Here is a 20,739-nt window from a genome sequence, read left to right on the forward strand (position 1 = left end):
AAAAATCTAGAAACAGTAAATGCTGGAAAGTGTGTGGTGAAAAGGGAACCCTCCTGCACTGCTGGTGGGAATGTAAGTTGATAACCACCACTATGGAGAACAGGATGGAGGTTCCTTAAGAAACTAAAAACAGAACTACCATACGACCCAGCAATCCCACTCCTGGGCATATACCCTGAGAAAACCATCATTCAAAAATAGAGTCATGTACCACAATGTTCATTGCTTCTCTATTTACAATAGCCAGGACATGGAAGCAACCTAAATGTCCATCGACAGATGAATGGATAAAGAAGATGTGGCACATATATACAGTGGAATATTACTCAGCCATAAAAAGGAACGAAATCGAGTTATTTGTAGTGAGGTGAATGGACCCAGAGTCTGTCATACATAGTGAAGTCAGAAAGAGAAAAACAAATACCGTATGCTAACACATATATATGGAATCTGGGGGAAAAAAAGAAAAGCGGTACTGATGAACCTAGTTGCAGGGCAGGAATAAAGAGGTAGACATAGAGAACGGACGTGAGGACATGGGGTGGGAGAGGGAAGCTGGGGCGAAGTGAGAGTGGCATCGACATATATGCACTACCGAATGTAAAACAGGTAGCTAGTGGGAAGCAGCCGCATAGCACAGGGAGATCAGCTCGGTGCTGTGCAATGACCTAGAGGGGTGGGATCGGGAGGATGGGAGGGAGGCTCCAGAGGGAGGGGATATGGGGACATATGCATGCACATGGCTATGGCTGATTCGCTTTGGTGTACAACACAAACTAACACAGTATTGTGAAGCAATTTTACTCCAATAAAGATCTATTTTTTTAAAAAAAGAAAAGGTGATCAAAAGGTACAAACTTCCACTTATAAAATAAACCGGTGACCATAGTTAATAATACTGTATTGTATATTCAAAAGTTAGTAAGAGAGTAGATTTTAAAGGTTCTCATCATAAGAACAAATCTGTAACTGTGTGAGGTGATAGATGTTAACCAGACCTATTGGTGATCATTTTGCAGTGTACAAACATCAGATCATTATGTTGTACACCTAAAACTAATGTTACAAGTCAATTACATCTTTAAAAAAATAATTTTAAAAGTCTGTGATTTGGAGAACTCGACAACAAAACTCAAAGCCCCTAGAGCGCCCAGGAGCAAGAAGGAAGGTCCAGAATCTGTGCTGCAACGTCCTGACCGGCCCCGCCCGCAGTGGCCCTTCTCCCGGGTTTCAATCCCTGCCTGGTCCCCAGCCGCTTTCTCCAGACTGCCCCCACCCTGGGTTGCCTACTGGCATAAAAACACCTCTGCTTAGTGAGATACCTCTTTGCCTCACAATTTCTCGTGCCCCTTTCTCCTTCATCATAACATGTTATCATTTCAGCAGTTCCCATCTGATGTGAATTCTGAACCATTATCATTTTATATAAATTGCATCACACACATTTGGGAAAAAATATGTACGCGGTGCACCAAGAGTCTGTTTTAAATTTCCATGCTACTTTTCAGCAGTGGACGGGACTTATGACCTGAAGACACCTGTGGCAGTTCAATAGTTTAAACTCCAGTAGTTTAAAGAACAAGTACATACAGTCGAGTCAACAAAAACCAAACAAAAAACTAGCAGTTAAAAAAAAAAAAAATCTTACACTGTTTTGCATTGCAACTTTTTTTCTTTAGAAGGGGTCAGCTGCAGACGGGGCAGGGCTGTGTTTAATGCTGTGCAGAGAAGAGGCCTGTGGGACCAGGACAGGGTTTCAATGAGAAGCTAATAAGAAACAGCTCTTTGAAATCCTCTCAAAAATTACAAATAGAATCTGGCTGAAGCTGAGCCCAGGACTCCCCATCCATGCCCCCCACCCATCCCCAGCACACATGGGACCCGAGCTCTCTGGCAATGGCATGTCCAGAGTCTCCTGACAAAAGCAGTCCGGGAGGTCAGGGAGACAGTGTCCATTCGCTGGTATTTCCCCCAAGAGTCATAATTAAAAGACTTTCTGAGGCACTAAGATTGGACCCCTGGGTGACCAGAAACCCTGCCTATAAGCCATTAAAGACCTGAAGATTTTCTGCTGTTTAAACAAAAGCACAAAACTCATGCCACACTGAAGGCTTTCTCCAGGATGTTCAGCACTGTAACTGACATCAAGAATCTCTTCAATACCATGGTTACTTGTATCTAAGACCAAAGAGCAGAATAAACAAACAAACAACGCTGAAAATAACCTAAAACTTTAGCGTTTGAAGCTAGGCTTTTGCTGGCAGCAGTGAAGGACCTGCCTATCTGTACTCAGATTACTCTGCAGCCAGATATAAACGAGGGCACGTAGGACCCAGCCGAGGGCAGTGAGCAGAAAATGGGAAGGCTTTCAAGGAGGTGGCAACTGTCCAGATACAAAGGCAGCGAGAGCCCCCGTCAAGGGGAATGAGGCAGAAAACCAGCTGAGAACCATGGCTGGCCAGCCTGACTGAGGCCACCTCCAACCAGGGCCTCGAGGGAAGAAGGGACTGGGGAGACCTGCAAATCAGGCAGAACAGGGCCGCCTCAGTTTACCTCCTGGTACAGACATACTTACGAGCTGAAGAAAAAAGACACAGAGGATAAGTCCAAATATACTGGAAATACAGACATTTATAAATGAGCTTTTCCCCTTTCGCGGATCAAGGTAGGATGTACTCGGTTAATGGCCAGGTCCCTGAACACACAATCCTGCAGTCACATCAACGACCGCGAGGCCGCAGAGGGTCCATCCACACTGTCACAAGCCAGCCAGACACAGCCTCCAGGGGAAACGTGCTCTGACCACTAACTGCCTGAACAGCCAATGGGATGGATGCTAAAAGGAGACAAGGCATTAAAAAGTGGAGTGAGTCTGGGAACCGGGCAGCAGGGGAGGCAGGGGGTGCCCCCTCACTCCTGCCCGCGCCCCCCTCCCCCGTCCAACCCCTGTCATCAAACATCCCCCCCCCCCCGCAGTCCAGGTCCCTCGGGCCTCATTCCGCACCCATCTGCCCACTCTTACATTTCAGTAAATACAAACAGCAGTTTCGTCCCTTCCTACAACTGTGATGCTGAACGATGCCACAGAACAGAAGTTCCCAAACAGAGGTGGTTCCCGGGGACTGCTCCCCCCGAAGCATCTCTTCACCAAACACCGTCTCAACTCTTACCCTGCCTCTCCCAGTTCGCATCTCCCCGCTGGGATACGCGAGCACCCCTACCGCACAGGGAGCACCGAGAGCCCGGGGACGTCCCGCTCCAACCAAGGAAACGGGACCTGAAACGCCGTGAGCTCCCCTCAACGCTGCTTCCTCTGCACTCTGTCACTGTTCCTTTGTTTTCTTTCACGGCCAGACTCCTCAAGAGGACAAATACCACTCCGACCAATAACTCCTCTTTTACTCACTTGCAACTCGACCTTCACTCCTATCACCCTCTAGTGAAATGCTCCCCCCAGAGGCCGTCCTCCCCTCGAGGCCCACATGCTCCCAGAGCAGGGACCCCACAGCTACTCGCTCACCTTGCAGTTGTTCCCGATGGGGTCTGACCAAAGATGTATCTTCCTGAAACAAAGATCGAGCGACATCGCCTCCGACCTCCGCCTTCCATGGACAGACAAGCAGGGATGGCCAGGGGACTCCGAAGTGTGACTGTTTCAGCCCAACCGCCACTCTGAGTCACGACACATCTCCCACGCCAGCCGCGAGCCAGCACACATGCTCTCCGACTGCACCGCACGCGACCCCGCCTCTGTCCTTGTGCTTGCCTTCACCCTCCGCCCGCACTGCCACCGTCCCAACCTCGGCCACCCTGCAGGGCTCAGGCGACACAGCTCTGCGGCTCCACCTCTCAGCCCCAGTTCCTTCCGCCGTTGCCTCTGGCGTTCCTATCACACGTGTGTCTGTTCCAGAACGCATCATTCTCCTCTCGCTATGACAGGAAATAACGCTGCGAGTATCATCCCCGGAGATCAGGGGAGCCTAACAGTCAACTTGTGTCTTATTTTTACAACTCCTTCTCTTTCTAGCAATGCATCTTACGTAAAACAATACTCCATAAAGGCTTGAGGTTTCAAAAATGAACTCAGGGTAAATAAAGAATGTGGGACGGAAGGAGTACACGAAATAAACGGGACCGTCTTTTCCGAACACGTAAAGCCTTCTCTCTGCTTTTGCTCTCACACACTCGCTCACTGCTCAACGGACTCGACGGACAGGTGGTCAGACCTCTGCCCAGGCTGCAACCCCGTCCGTGTCCTCTGTGGACGCTTTCCCTATGGTTACAAGTGAGGAAGAGCGAGGACAAGGTGGGTGAGGGTGTCCTCAGCTGCTGCTGTTGCTGCCGCCGCCACCAGTCGAGAGAGGCGTGGGAGGGCCCGCTGAGGCTCCAGCTAAGCGAGGGCCCATGGCGCCCCAGGCCAGTCGGCAAGAAGGACACAGCTCAGCTCTGCGAGGCCCCACGCAGCCTACGCACTGCAAAATGCTCAGAAAAGCTCAGAGGCGCCACGTGTCAAACTCCTGGACGGCTTCAATGCTTTCAACAAGGTCTGTTTCAGGTCACCAAGGAAAAGCCATGTCTCGTCACCTCTGCTTGCCAGGAATGGCTCTCAAAGGCGGGTTCTAAGCAGCGGGAGGGCAGCCCTCCTTTCAGGGCAGTTCTGTGGCCAGTGAGGCTGGAACAGGCAGGAGGACGAGAGACGACAGACTCAGCCAGGAGGGATCGAAGAGCTTCCTGGGGGTGTTAGACTCCCAGATGATGCCACAGGCTTGGCAGCGGCCGTTACAGGAAACCTCAAAGCAGGCCAACGTCGGCTTTGGAGTTTCTGTGCACTGAGCCCCAGAGGCTCACGGTGACAAGCTCATATCGAGAAGAGGTAAGGCGAGGGCTGCGCAGGCGAGGTGAGTGTGCTCTGCGGCGGCACACCGGCGTCAGGTGCGTGCAGGCTGGCACCACTTAACTGAAGAGCTTGAGGCTTGTGGCATCAACGAGGGAAAGCAACAGAGGGTGGACAAAGCTCAGGGGCGCTAATGCCACTAAGTGGCGGTTTATGCAACCCAAACGAACCACAGAACGGCCGGAGATCTGCTGAGATGGGGGATCTAGAGAGCTTTTCCATTATGAAAATGACCAGCCTCAGTACAGATGAAACCCCAACTGCCAAAGGGCGCACGACCCCCTTTACCCCAAAAACTACTGCAGCAGCTCCTCAAATGTGCCTACGAGTGACTCCTTCGGAAGTTCAGGCCCAGGGGAAGAGCCCTCGGGCCATGAGCTCTCTCAGGGGACCAACAGCACAGGGGCCAGGGGGCCACCTCCACCCCCGCCGAGTGAGGCAGGCGCTGGGGCCAGACAGCGCGGCGGCCTCCCTGTCCTCACAACCAGCTTCTATGTGACTTATCAATTCATCTGTTAAAGACCTGATGTGTGTAACACACCTGACTGTCACTGTCTGCAACCTTAGCTAACATGCTTTCATTAGTCTACACCCCCTTGACTTTAATCTTGCCATAAAAGTTTAACTTTCTTGTGGTCAAAGCGGCCTTACCTTCTGGCTCTTTCATTATTTCAAAGTTTACAGGACTACCACACCTCCACGAGTTAGTCCGTCAACTGTGCCTCTCTGTAGACTTACAATTATTTTGGTAAGAAACGTGGACTGTTTTCTATCAACATTCCACGCCAGTTACAAGCCACCAGAAACACTGGAGGGACCAAGTGTCCATCCATCGCTAAGTACAGCCCAGGTACTGACAACGGTCCTTCCCACAGAAACTGGGACGTTACAGCACTTCGTTTTACTGAGAAGAAAATCGACATTCAGAGCTATCAGGAAGCTCATCCAAACGGGCAGCTAGAAGAAGGCGGCACCACACCTCCGGGGTGTGGGGGGTCCTAGAGGAAAGCTCACGACGCACAGCCCCCCGGAGCCTGGGGCTCTGTGCCTGTCACGCTGCACTGTAATCTGTAACGGTGTCTATTCTGTTTTACCAGCATGTGATTTCCACTTCACATTCAAATCACAGGTGTGTTTATTACTAGAACAGTAATAAACACGGTATAACCGGATGGGTACCGGTAGGTTCACACAGTCACTGCCACAGGAAGCGTCTACACAGTGCGTGTGTTTTAACTCACTGTATAAAAATGTGCTGCCATTCACCAATCATATGATGCAGGCCCGCTGAGCGGGTTCCCGGAGAGTCCCTCCTAACAACCACCCTCGCAAACCTTTCTCTGCCCTTCCAGTTTTGTCTTTATAATCGCAAGTGAGATGTTAACGACACTTGCAATCCAAATACCGGAACCCTAAGAGTGTAATGAATTTTTTTCCTTTCATCTTTTACTATTTTATCCTAATTTGACAGTCAACCTTTCAGAAGCAACTCATCTTTAATGTTTTTGTTTAATAAAAACTTTTTACAGAAAAGTTTATGCCCTTACTTTGTTCCATAATATTTAATTGTGTAAATTCAGTAACAAGGACAACGAACACACACAGGTCCGTGAGAGCATCAGCAGGACGCCCAGCTCGCAGGTTGCCGTTTCCCGTGGGTGGCCTCTCGAATGAAGACCCCCCCCAGAGGGGGCTCCTAATGCCTGGCCTCTGTGCCAGGACAAGGCAGTGCAGTCACCCCGCAGCCCCCACCCGCAGTACCTACGTTCACCGGGGGTTCTGGAGGAGAGCTCTGTTGTGCTGGGACTTGGCTACGGCGACAACAAACCTCAATTTATCTTGGTGACTACGGACACCTAAACTCCCCTTCAAGGAACAGAGGGGTCTGGCATCCGTACTGGCGACGTGAAGAGATACATGTACTCACAGCTCTGTACCTTTTTCTTTCTCGCCAGTTCTGCACAGGCACGGTCAGATTCACAGCAGCACCCGTTTCGCTGCTGCAGCCAGTAACTGCTGACCTTTAGCAGGCATAGGGATGGATCAGAGCAACAGAGCCACCTCCCGCCATCCTGTCAGGCTGCGGTGAGAGCAGGGCGGGATCCGGCGTCCAGCGCGCGGCCCAGGTGACGCCCAGGCAGGACGCTGGGAGCCAGCACTGCTGTGAGCGCGAAGCAACAGACTTCCTTAAGTGCAACTCTATTCCCCCAGATGTAACGCTCTAAAATTCTACCTCTTACTCTTTTCTTACGTCACACACACGAGACTTCCAAGATAGTATTCCCTTACCACACGTGCCACTTAACCCCGATGGGTGATGAGCTATTATTCTTGTGATGAGGAAACGGTCTTTATTTGTTAGTGCACTTTTAAAGGCTTGACATCTATACTACTGAATGAAGAGCGTATTTAAATTCATCAGGAATGGGGCAGTAAGATAACCCCTAACTATATCTCAATGGACACAGTAGCCAAGCCACTTCTTTCTTCATTTTTGAATGTTTGGAAATTATCTTTTCGTAAAGGTTTAGAAAATTTTACCTGTGAATAAACCTAAATGATTCTGGAGCTTTTGATGGGATGCTTTTGTGAAAACTCTTCTTCCCTAATTACTGGTCTGCTAAGGTTTCTGGTTGCATAATTTAAATTCTGGGTTTTTTTGGGGGGGAAATCAACACCCCATTTCACTAAGGCTTGTAAATTTACAGCACTGTATAGCTTTCAAAATATCAAATCTATTATTTCTTTTTTCAGCTTCTAATTTCATGGTTCTTGAAATTTGTATTTAAGGTTTACCTTATTTTAATTTTTTCTTCTCTTGCACAGAATCAACTCCTGAAACTTTCTGTATCAAAACCATCCATTTTATGCTTGTCAGTTTTTTCCCTTAGTTACATTATTCCGAAGTCTGAGGTTGAATATTGCAGTTAAAAAAACAGAAATTATAAAAGAAAGTTTAAGCAGATTAGGTACATACCTTACAGATGATTTAAGGTGCTGTCATTAATCATATCAATAAAGTCATATACAAGGTTACGTAAAGTTATAAAACCATCTCTATATAATAGCTACTTTAAGAAAACTAGATTACGTATTTCAAGTACTGGAAAAATGGTCACAGTGTGCTGCGGAGGACAAGATCCAAGTGTAATTATAGTCAACGGGATTAAGGACGTTGATGGGGAGATGCTCACCTATGAAAATGCAATTCCGTGACTTTCTACAGTTCACCCCAAAGCACCAACCTGCTCAACGGTTACAAATATCATTGGAGTCACAACAAATCAAGTAATATATCTGTCACTGTGTCCCTCCCTGGGGTGCTGCAGCAAGAGTTTAAAAACACTTTCTCCTCAGATGTCAGGGGCAGTGCTCACATTTTTCTGTCTTCTATTAACAAGTATTGAGAATCAGAAGCATCAGAGTTATGGAAACTGGATGGTTGTCAGGCATCCACCACAGAACGGGCGCTCCAGGAGGTCATCTGTGGGGTTACAGTGATGGGGAAGACATGGCCCCTGATCCGGAGTTGCTTAGACAACTCCCACTGAAATGAAGTCGGGAAGTGCACTGGCGGGGGACACCTTCGCTTGGGAGAGGCAGGGGAGAGCTCACAGACACAAGGCCCTCAAGTGGGGCTTCTGAGAGCCTCGGAACAGGCGGGGGCAGGCGGGTGCAAGACGAAGCCAGGATTCGGTGCCCTGCAGTCAGAAGGGGCAGCCGGGGTGAGCCAGCACTAGAGCCACAAAGAAAAGCACCTTCAGAGTCCGCTGTTAGAGGGAGACAGACCAGGAAATGATCTTTTTTAAAAAGGAAAGAGAAAAAAAAAGGCAGCCGTCTATGTACAGGGAGAGGTACACACAGGGTGCTCTGCGGGTGGTTCCCAGGGGATGCTGGGGAGAAGGAGAGCTGGCTGCCCAGGGTGAAGGCGGTGAGGAGGGGGTAGAGGCATGAGGGTTAAAGCACAGGCCCGCAGTGAAGGAGCGTAGGGGCACGAGGCCCCATTTTAATGCCCCAGATGAAGAGAGATGAAGGCTGGACCAGCTGCAGGAGAGCGTGGAGTGGAGGGTGCTCAAACCTCTAATGAAGGAACCCTTTACCAGAGCAGCTTGATGCCACACACGGAGGACAGGGACCCTGTCTGCACACCTTCTGGGCAATCATACTGCAGATCTCGGGCAGGAAGTCCTCGCTGAGGAGCTTGTAGAGCTGCCGCTCTCGCAGGGAGGTCCTCTCCCGGAAACTCTCGGTGACCTGTCTCCACTCCTCTTCCGTCTGGCACAGGAGCCACCAGGAGCCTTGGCCTGGCCCCTGGGACCCTAGAGGAGAAAGGGGTGGCTCAGTAAACAGATCCCATGAGACCTGTTTCTTTCTATCTTCAGTTTCAGTTGGACCCTGGGTTATGATCAAAGCCAGGTCATCAGAAAAATGGGGGCCCATTACCTCTTAAGGTTGACGCTGTGTACTTCTGATTTTCCTGTTACTATCACTGTTTACAACTAAGAGATAAGAATGTGTAAAGACAATACAAATATAACTACTGTAACGTTCATGACAGATTCTAATATACTAGAAATGCTTTAATGTATTTACTTTTCTAAAAAATGATTTTGATTGAGCTTTTGCAGGCTTGCTTGTTGCACTGAGATACTCTAAATTGTTATTTCTCCTCAAATTTATACAATTTGGATTACAGAACCGAAGTCTAGGTAGGAACCCAGTACACTTCCTTATGTAGTAAAGCATTTTACTGGGTTGGCCAAAAAGTTCGTTCAGTTTTACGTAAAAATAAGACACATTTTTCATTTTCACCAAGAACTTTATTGAACGTACTCACTAACCAAACAAACTTTCTGGACAACCCGATACTTCAAAAGAAAGCTCTCGGAGAAGCTGCTCATTCACTCCAACGTTGGGTGTCTATTCTGCTGGGCCTGGGTAAGGAGGCCCAAGTGAAAAGACCTGGTCCTGCTCTCAAGTTACCCGTCAGGGGGAGAGACGGGCACAGGGTGACAATGTGTGAAGGGTGAGGAGGCTAGTCAGAGGCTGTGGTAACGGTCATAGCGCTCTGCACTCGACTCTGGAAAAGGACACAGTCAATTATGTTCATGCGATCCCTTCTGACCCCGACAAAGGCCATTTACCATTTCTTGTCTGCAGCTCAGATGCTAACGAGTTTTCTTCCTGCTTTTCACTGAAACACAGGAAAAAGAGGCACCAATCAAAACAAAGACATGTCCAAAATTGTTGTGCTCCCCTGTAAAGTAGACACATGACTTACTACCAGGAGTGTGTGTTGGCGCAGAGGGGAAGGACGGATACACGGGAACACAGGAAAGGAGAAGTTCAGTGTCCACAGGTAAATGCCAAGAAAAGGGCTTCCTCCCGGACTGCACTGCGGGTGGCACTGCAGGCGAGGCGTATTGAATTGGCCCTCACAGCAGGCTTGGGTGAAGAACACAGCTTCTGAGGCCAGGCCACCTCTATTCAAGGCTTGCCACCACCTACCACGTGACCTCAGAAAAGTCACTGAACTTCCCTGTAAAATGGGGCTTTTTTTTTTTTTTTTTTTGCGGTATGCGGGCCTCTCTCCCCTATGGCCTCTCCCGTTGCGGAGCACAGGCTCCGGACGCGCAGGCTCAGCGGCCACGGCTCACAGGCCCAGCCGCTCCGTGGCATGTGGGATCCTCCTGGACCGGGACACGAACCCGCGTCCCCTGCATCGGCAGGTGGACTCTTCAACCACTCTGCCACCAGGGAAGCCCTAAAATGGGGCTATTAATAATGCCCACCTCACAGGGATGCTGGAATTAAATTATAAGATACAAATGTGCTCATCAGCCGAACAGTGTTAAGTCTCCCTGAATCATGAAGGACATTGTCTGGATTTTCTGATCTGTCTTCAACCACCTAACCCAGCACTGCCCCGAACAGCCTCCCGGGAGAAGGAAAACGTCCTGCACTGTCGCCGTTCAATGAGGCAGCCACGGGCCACGAGCGCCTGCTCCGCTGAGGTGTGTCAGGTGTGACTGAGGAACCACACTTTACATTTTATTTATTATTTTTAAAAATTAATTTGTTTTAGGGGCTGCCCTTTCTCTTTACTTTCCCCCCCCTTCTACACATATCTTACTGTCTACATTTGTTTTCCATCATTCTTTACAAAATGGAGGTATAGTTTTAGATGCACAACACAATGATTCACAATTTTTAAAGATTATACTCCATTTACAGTTATTATACAATATTGGCTATATTCCCTGTGTTGTAGAGTATATCCCTATAGTTTATTTTATGTAGTAGTTTGTACCTCTTAATCCCTTATCTTACCCCTGCCCCGTCCCTCGCCCCGCTGGACACCACTAGTTTGTTCTCTGTTTCTATGAGTCTGTTTCTGTTTTATTATATTCACTAGTTTTACTTTTTAGATTTCACAAAATTTTAATTTAAAAACACTTAAGTACTGTATTGGATACAGAACTCTAAAGAATAAAATCACCAGCAGAGGGTAGCACAAGCACATATACGTTCTTAAAATGACTACAGCCCCACCACTAAGGCACTTTAATTGTTGTGACTCACAGGGAAACTGAGATAGGACAAAACAGATTTCTGAATGTATCAGGAGGTGTAGATCACTAACAAAATCCAGAAACAGATGTCTTGTGTATAAAACATGATTATAAGAACATTTCTCACAAATACTGGTGGGAGGAAAGCTGCAATCTGTAGTCAAAATTTCTGGAAAGTTAAGTGGAACGCTGACTGTTGTAACAAAAAAATCAAATTCTGATTGATTTATTCATAATCTGATTCCTAAAAAGATTTCTTAGTAGTTAATAAGCAGCACAGTGAAATCTAGTCCACTTCAGGCAGTTAGGTTACTTAAGTAGTTCTAAAACACCAAGGGAAGAAGCAGCTTCTCCTGTGTTATTAGAATTTTTAAGACTATGACCTAATTTTTCCATAAGTGAATAATGATAGATCTGATCCTCAAGTAAAAGGAAAAAGTATTTCTACACAGAACAGGTCAGATTCTGAAAACTCTTATATTGAGATTCACATGGTGGGAATTCCTAAAAGGCAATGACATATGAAAATAAAATTGCCCGGGACTGCCCTGGCGGTCCACCGGTTAAGACTCCGCGCTTCCACTGCACGGGACGCGAGCTGGATCTCTGGTTGGGGAACTAAGATCCCACATGCTAAGCAGTGCGGCCAAAAAATAGTAGTAATACAATTTCCCAATAGTCAGAGAATCTTTTTCTTTGCTAAAATTAAATATAAAATAAACACTATAAAAATGTTTAAAGTCTTACCTTTTCTTTATTGTAGGAAATTGTATTCTACATAGAACAAAGCATGTTTACTACTAAAATCTCCGTACCAGGGAAGAATTAACTCCTAAACTCATATACAGTATTAACTCTCTCCACACTCCTGTGAAGAAACGTGTGATGTAGAGACAGGATTTTCAGGGCACTTCCTGCAGGCGGGCTCGGTTCCCGGCGCTGTCCACTGTCACGTTCACCGTCCAGTGAAAGCAAGGGGCCAGGCAGGAGGCCCCCGAGGACTGGGACGCAGGGCCCACGTCCCCACCCAAGGCACAGAAAGCGGGATGGAGGCAAGTCCCTCCAGCGTAAGGGTTTGGGTTAGGGACCCACACAGACTAACTAACAAGATTTACGCACCTCACTAGAGTTTCCTCCTGCAGTTTTTTCCGTTTGGGGGGTCTTCCTCTTCTTTTTCCTGTTTTCCCAGGAACACCTGAGACATTTTTTTGTCCTTCACTTTCCCTAAGAAAGAGTACGTTAAATAGAAATGTTCTATCGTAGGACTGATGCGTTACACGTGATTTATAAGCTAGTGATTAGTTTTTCTGGCCGTCAGGTTACTAAACAGGAACAAAGCCAGCAGTTACACGGAAAGAGCAGGGTGAGCTCCCATTTTCCATTGTTAAAACGTGGAACCAAGGAAAACAACATCTCCCACATGAACATCTGAGTGAGGCCTCAGGCTTCACTACCAGCAAAGGGCCCAGCAACCAGGACGTCTGGGGAAGATGCAGCATCGCTCTGGGATGCTGGGGACAAGGCCTCTTCCTCACTGAGGACATCAGCTCTAGCCGCAGAAGGGATCCTCCAGAACCCACTCTGCTGGAGGGAAAGGCCCCGGGGGGGGGCACTCGTGCTGCTGAGAACCCGGCGGGCAGAACGGCCTCTGGGGCGGGGCCGCTGAGAGCTGGGCTAGAGATTAATTCCTTTTCACTTCTGTGTGAAATAACTCTTTGCCATCTCTCTGTAGACATGCTGCTACAGCTAATTCCTTCATGAGAAAAAATAACCTGGGCTGCGGAATTCCGATGTGTTTGATTTTAACGATGCTCTTGTAACAGTGGCCACGGCAGCCCTGACATTTAGGAAGGTACCTGCTCAGAGAGAGCTCGCCGTTGGATTTTCCTTGTACCGGGTCCTCCTTGTACATTCGCGTCCCATAGAAATACCAGTAGAGGGCCCCGGAGTTGTCCTCACCCAGCGGTTCCACACGGAGACTGTCTGCATCCAGGCCCTGGGCAGGACAAGGAAAGAGGTTTGGGCTCTCAACGAACAAAACTAAAGAGACACCTGAAATGAGGATTCTGAATTTATCCTCACATATCCCTCATATTAAAATGCTCAAGCATCTTAGGTAACTCCCAGCCAGGGTACCCAACCCACGGGACAGGGAGAAGGTGGCTGCTCTAAGAGCAGGACGTGGAAGCACTTCACGCGGACCCCACTGCCACCATCGCCAGAGAGCGCCAAGAACAGAGCAACCCAAAGGGGTTTTGACGAACATGCGACATACTTGGTTTAGACATGCATTCTGTGTGTACCAACAAGAGGAAAGACAATTCCAACAGGAGAGTCTGGTGCTGTGGCCGCCTCGTCCCCCACGGCGCTCCGTCGCCGCCGGCCAGTCTGAGCCAGGGCTCCCCACTGCCCCAGCCTGACCTGCACTGCCGCGTCCGGGGGGTGGAGGCCAAGGCCTCAGCAAAGACTGTGCTGGGCTGCACTGCGGCTTCCACCGCGGCGGCGCCCGCCTGAGCCCACGCACACCATGATGCAGCTCATCGTGCTGACAGACCTCCCGGTGAGGGCAAAGCAGAAGCCCGCTCGCACCCTGCCCTCCCTCTGAGACAGGATAAGAGGGAGGGGGAGGCGTCCACAGCCCCACCCAGCACACATCTACAACGTGCACATGGTGTGCGGTGAGGATGGGTTCAAGTCCTTGGGAGGTTTCATAAATATTTCAATTATTCTAAGTCAAATTTCAGACCTCAGGAAATAAAACTCAGTGACTAATATAACTGCAGTTCTGGCTGATGACAGAGCAAACAGGAACCTAGGATTGTTCCCATGTCAGCGGGGACTCGGTACACGGAAAGAAGAACAAACCAAAGCAGAAGGTGAACCAAAATAAACTAACATGCAGTCATCTGAGTGTGTGGCTTGGTCCCCCGGCAACAGTGGTAACGGCTGCCTCTACAAGGTTCCCAAGACCAGCAGAGCAGCCAAACGCTGGCTTCTCTAAACTTCCTTCTGCTCCAGGGACGGGGTGCCTGTCAGCTACGCACCTTGAGGAGGTCGAAGACATCGTCTGCGTCCAGCCGGTAGTCACAGAGGCGGTGGAGGATCTCCACTCGGGTGCGAAGGGGCAGGTCCTGGAAGCTGGCTTCCCTCAGAGGGTTAGGCTTCCCTTCTTCCAGCTCCCAGCGGTAGCTGATGATGTCCTCCAGGTAGCTGTGGAAGGTCTGAGGCCTAACCCGGCGGCCCCAGACACAAGGACACATGCATGAATACCACATAGAGAGGGGTGTGGGGTGGCTGGACAGCTGACAAATCTTCAACAGCAGCAGGAACGGAAAGGGCGCAGTGATCCCCTGAGGAAGCACTACGTTATTACACCATTTCCAGGGACCTGACACCGTCAAGTCCCAAAGACCATCAATATTTAAGAAGGTTGCGGGACCTTCCCTGGTGGCGCAGTGGTTAAGAATCGCCCGCCAATGCAGGGGCCACGGGTTCGAGCCCTGGTCCTGGAAGATCCCTCATGCCGCGGAGCAACTAAGCCCATACGCCACAACTACTGAACCTGCGCTCTAGAGCCCGCGAGCCACAACTACTGAGCCCGCGCGCCTAGAGCCCGTGCTCCACAACAAGAGAAGCCACCACAATGAGAAGCCTGCGCACCGCAACGAAGAGTAGCCCCTGCTTGCCGCAACTAGAGAAAGCCCGCACAGCAACGAAGACCCAACGCAGCCAAAAATTAATTAATTGATTTTTAAGAGGTTAGGTCCACAACTCAGATAGCAAACAGCAAAGAACGCCAATGTCTGCCTGGCCTAATGCATTTATATTTCAGGTTAAGATGCAAAGGTGAAAAAACCTTCTCCAGACCACAGGAGGCCACTCCAGGGAATTCCCTGGCGGTCCAGTGGTTAGGACTCCGCTCTCTCACTGCCAAGGGCCCAGGATCAATCCCTGGTCAGGGAACTAAGGTCCCACAAGCCGTGCTGTGTAGCCAGATAGATTAATTAATTATTTTAAAAAGAGGCTACTCTGATGTGTAACTATACTTTCATGTGCTGTTACACGCACACTTGTGGGTGCGTTACGAAACACTAAATTTGACAGTTTTTTCTATAGAAAACGTTTAAGACAACTTAAATTTTTGATTAGTACCTAAATGTGCCTTGTATATAACAAGTGCTGTTTAATTGTTAGTTATTCCATATCTCAACTATTAAAGAATCTAGATATAATTTCACCTAATGCTTGATTTAAAAATATTTTTCTCACTAAACAAAGAGCTCTAAAGGAATTATGTGTCAATATAATTTTTACAAGAGGCATGTATCATGTTAACTCATAATCTATGTAGAAAAAGTCAGAAGAAATACTCATAGAGAAAAAACAAAGGGCCTTAGGCAAATAAGAAATTAAACATTTTGCTTTTTCAAAGAGAGAAGAAACTTTATTTCCTTCCTGTTGGTACCTCAAATGCGGACAGTGTGAATGTGGTTACCTTATCAAAATGCAGCATTACACCTGGACACACAGGCCTCTCAGCACCATGACCTGAGCCCTGCTGGCAGGCACCTGCGGGAGACCTGGGACCAGCCTGGCCTCCTGCCCGTGAAGCTCGTGCTGCCCCTTCAGGTGGAGGAGCTGAGCAAAGAGCAGCTCAAACTGACGGTGAAAAGCAGAGAATGTTGCAAAGGAGAATCTGAACATAAAGCGGGGGGCTCTTTCGTCTCAGAGAGCATGACGAGGACAACCTGCCTTCGGTAATAAACCCCTTTATCTGCCACGTGCTTGCTAGGGTTTCCACTGCACACCAAGCCCCCTGGACAACAAGGTGTGTTCTTCCTGCAGTGAAATGAAACGTGGACTCCATGACATGAGACCATTCCACGAGGACACGGCAGGAGGCGAGGAAGCACAAACAGCCGATCTGCCTGAAAGCCACTACTTGTCCCAAGAGCTGCATGTCTGAGATTCCTTTCCTTCCAACAGCCCTATTATCCTACTCAGTTCCAATTACATCACTTCTGCTAAAAGTTTCTTAAGTCATCTCCATACCACCACCTTACCAAGAGATACTAACGGACTTACAATTCAAGATCACTCCCTTTGCCTTGTATATAGATAAGCCTCATAAAAATCTGTATCTCTTTCTTTTAAAGGTCAGATATTCGAGGGAAAAAGTTTTTGAAGGCAGCGTGGTCGAGGGTGTTTGAAACAAAAAGGCTCAGTAAGCCAACAATTAGGGTTAATACTCTGTACTTAGCAGTTCTTCATCTTCTCTAGGACACAAAACTCTTTCAGAATCTGGTAAGACCATGCACTCCCGCCCTCAGAGAAATGAGCGCTGTGATCCTGTGTGCTGCTCAGAGGAGGAGTGCGTGGCAACAGCTGCTACAAACTGATCCTACGTTGTAAATCTCTCAGATCAGCTCAGGGCACTTCTTCCTGAGTTGTCACTAATCCTTTCAACAGGACGTGGGAACAAGAAGATGGAACCGACTGGAGCTTCTGAGCACAACCAGGTCAGTGCTCCTTCTTGTCTGAAAACAGTTCCAAATGCTAATTATCCCTTTATTTCTTAACATAGTTTGCACAAGAGAGAGAAAAAAAGACAGAATTATCTTTCCACAGTCGCAGAGTAAGCATCTCTTAGGACCCCAGCAGAAAACTGCTTATTTTCCTTCAGACAGAACAGGTCTCCACTGTGAGACCCACACTCCCAGGGACAGTGTGGCCAGAGAGGAGCGGGCTGACACGACCGGGGCCGGAGCTGGAGCTGGAGCTCGCAGGCCCCTGCGCCGTGCAGGAAACAGCCTGCCTGAGAAGATCACAAGGAGAAGGAAGGCTCTCGTGTCAGTTCTGAGACATGAAAGTGTATCTGCAGTCCACATGCAGGGAGCAACGAAGACCTGGCACCGCGGGTGCCATATGGAGACTAAACAGAAAAATTTTATCTTCCCATTTGCTATGGCTACTGGTGCAGCCAATGAAATACCCATGTGCACAGCTAGGCCACGTTTAACACAAGTACTGGGGGACTTCCCTGGAGGTCCCGTGGTTAAGACTCTGCACTTCCAGCGCAGGGGGTTGAGGGTTCAATCCCTGTTCAGGGCATTAAGATCCTGCATGCCGCAGAGTGCGGGCAAAAAGCTTAAAAAAAACAAAAACAAAAACACACAAACACATGAGTACTGGATTGAGATAAAGATTTTGGTTCCAAGTGAAGCAACAAATAAAAGGCTCCGTAAGAAAATTTGATGAAGTGCTTATTCTTAAAGATCATAAGAAGATTCAGCCCAAAACAACTAAAATAATGTCTCTTCTATAGGACTATATAGTGCCTGCCATATCCTGAAATATATCCTGAAATCAATGTGATAGCCAGGATAAGTAAAAAAATCATGACAATTTCAAATTAAAGGAAAATATGACTAAGATACAAAACATATCTTTTAGCTGGGAAATATGTATATAATATACATTTTATTTGTGTATATGAATGTTTATGTTAGGTAACACAGTATTAAAAGTCATCTGGGGGACTTCCCTGGTGGCGCAGTGGTTAAGAATCTGCCTGCCAATTCAGGGGACACGGGTTCAATCCCTAGTTCGGGAAGAAGATCCCACATGCTGCAGAGCAACTAAGCCCATGCACCACAACTACTGAGCCCACATGCTCTAGGGCCTGCATGCCACAACTGCTGAGCCCGCATGCTGCAACTACTGAAGCCCAAGTGCCTAGAGCCTATGCTCCGCAACAAGAGAAGCCACTGCAATGAGAAGCCTGCTCGCCGCAACTAGAGAAAGGCTGCATGCAGCAACGAAGACCCAACACAGCCAAAAATAAATAAATACATTTATTTAAAAAAAAAAAAAGTCATCTGGAAATCAACATGTATTAATCTTTAAATAACCCAAAAGAAAGCACTGAAGGACAAAGAGAGGAAAAAAGAAGGAAACACATGAAAAGACGCTCATTAGTCATTTGGGAAATGCAAATCAAACCCCAGTAGGGTACCAGGTCACACCCACCAGGATGGCTAAAATTAAAAAGATAAGAACAAGTGCGTCACCACTTGTTAACAAGGACGTAGAGAAATGGGAACCATCGTATACTGCTAGTTGGAACGTAAAATGGTGCAGCAACTTTGCAAAAGTTTGGCAAGCTGCTCAAAACTTAAACACAGAATTACCATATGACCCAACCATTCCACTCTTAGGTATATATACCCAAGAGAAATGAAAACATACATCCAAACAAAAACAAGTAGACAAATGTTCATACAGAGCAGCATAATTCATAACAGCCAAAAAGCTGAAACATCACCAACGTCCATGAACTAACAGATAAATAAAACATATATCTATACAACAGAGTATTCTGGCGCCATAAAATGAATGAGTACGTGATTCACACTACAGCACGGATGAATTCTGAAAACACGCTCAGTGAAAGTAGCTGGATGCCTATGTGTATGCATTCCACCTACAAGAGGTACCCAGAAGCGTAAACATAGACAGGAAGAACATTAGTTAGTGGGAATGGTGACTGTAGGAAGCAAGGAGCGACAGCTGATGGGTGTGAGGGGTGTGTGGGGGTGATAAAATGTTCTGGAATTCAACACTGGTGATGACTACACAACCTTGTGAATATACTAAACCCCAATGAACTGGACACTTAAAAACCCCCAGAGAGCAGTGGAAAACCAACCATACCAGTAACTGCACTAAATGTAAATGGACTAAACAACCCAGTCGAGCACTGCCTAGAAGGAAATTTACAGCTTTAAAATGCCTGTATTGAAAAGAAAAAAGGCTCATAACAAGTATTATAACTTGAGAAGAAAGAAAAAGAAGAGTAGGCTAAAGGCAAAGTAAACAGAAGAACACAATAAAGATAAGAAATCAAAAACAGAAAAAAAATTTTTTAAAGAAAACAGGCAGGGCTTCCCTGGTGGCGCAGTGGTTGAGAGTCCGCCTGCCGATGCACTAGACACGGGTTTGTGCCCCGGTCCGGGAAGATCCCACGTGCCACGGAGCTGCTGGGCCTGTGAGCCATGGCTGCTGAGCCTGCGCGTCCAGAGCCTGTGCTCTGCAACAGGAGAGGCCACAACAGTGAGAGGCCCGCGTACCGCAAAAAAAGAAAACAGGCAAACAGTAGGTAAAGTTAAAAGCTGATTCCTTAGTAAACATTTGAAAAGTTGATAAACCTGTAGAAAGAAGAGAGAGAGAGAGAGAGAGAACAAATTACAACATCAGGAATGAAAGTGGAGAAACTACTGTAGATCCTACAGATAGTAAGAGAATAAGAGAATATTATGAACAGTACTATGGAAATAAATTTAAAAACTTAAATAAAATAGACAAACTCCTTGAAAAATGCCTAAATTACTTACCAAAAGTGACTTAAGAAATAGAACACTCAGGAGAAAAGGGAACCCTCCTATACTGTTGGTGGGCATGTAAATTGGTGCAGCCACTATGGAGAACACTTTGGAGGTTCCTCAAAAAACTAAAAACAAAGCTACCATATGATCCAGCAATCCCACTCCTGGGTATATATTCAGACAAAACTGTAATTTGAAAAGATAAATGCACCCCTATGTTTATAGCAGCACTATTGACAACAGCCAAGACATAGAAGCGACCTTCACCCGTTGACAGATGGATGAATGGATAAAAAAGATGTGGTACACATATACAATGGAATATCACTCAACCATAAAAAGAGGGCGAAATAATGCCATCTGCAACAACATGGATGGACCAAGCGATTGTCATATTAAGCAAAGTCAGGAAGAGAGACAAATACCGTATGATATCACTTACATGTGTAATCTAAAATATGACACAAATGAACCTACCTACAAAGCAGAAACAGAATCACAGATATAGAGGTCAGATTAATGGTTACTATGGGCAGGGGGAGAGGGATGTACTGGGAATTTGGGGTTGATAGATGGAAACTATTACATTTAGAATGGATAAACAACAAGGTCCTACTGTATAGCACAGGGAACTATATTCAATATCCTGTGATAAACTACCATGGAAAGGAATATGAAAAAGAATATATATATGTAAAACTGAATCACTTTGCTGTACAGCAGAAATTCACACACTATACTTCAATAAAAATTTTTTAAAAGAAACAGAACACCCAAACAGCCTTAATCTATTAAAGAAATCAAATCAATAATACTCAATCAAAAACTTGCACACCAAGAAAACTACAAACCCAAAGGCTTTCAGTGGTGAACTGTTTGAAAGAAGTTA

General features: G+C 47.2%; 1 protein-coding gene across 3 annotated transcripts in view; it reads right to left on the minus strand.

Moving 5' to 3' along the window:
• The window catches only part of CECR2 (CECR2 histone acetyl-lysine reader), a 151,928-nt gene that overhangs the window by 30,668 nt on the left and 100,521 nt on the right, over positions 1–20,739 (minus strand). For all 3 annotated transcript variants that reach the window (XM_059081314.2, XM_067008388.1, XM_059081313.2), the window contains exons 3-7: positions 14,511–14,694; positions 13,323–13,462; positions 12,586–12,690; positions 10,039–10,088; positions 9,044–9,213 (exon numbers count right to left, since the gene is read on the minus strand). In XM_059081314.2, coding sequence (XP_058937297.1) covers positions 9,044–9,213; positions 10,039–10,088; positions 12,586–12,690; positions 13,323–13,462; positions 14,511–14,694 — 649 coding nt within the window. The remainder of the gene's footprint in view (positions 1–9,043; positions 9,214–10,038; positions 10,089–12,585; positions 12,691–13,322; positions 13,463–14,510; positions 14,695–20,739) is intronic.

Source organism: Kogia breviceps, chromosome 12 (genome assembly GCF_026419965.1).
Source record: "Kogia breviceps isolate mKogBre1 chromosome 12, mKogBre1 haplotype 1, whole genome shotgun sequence".
Classification (NCBI taxonomy): Eukaryota; Metazoa; Chordata; class Mammalia; order Artiodactyla; family Physeteridae; genus Kogia; species Kogia breviceps.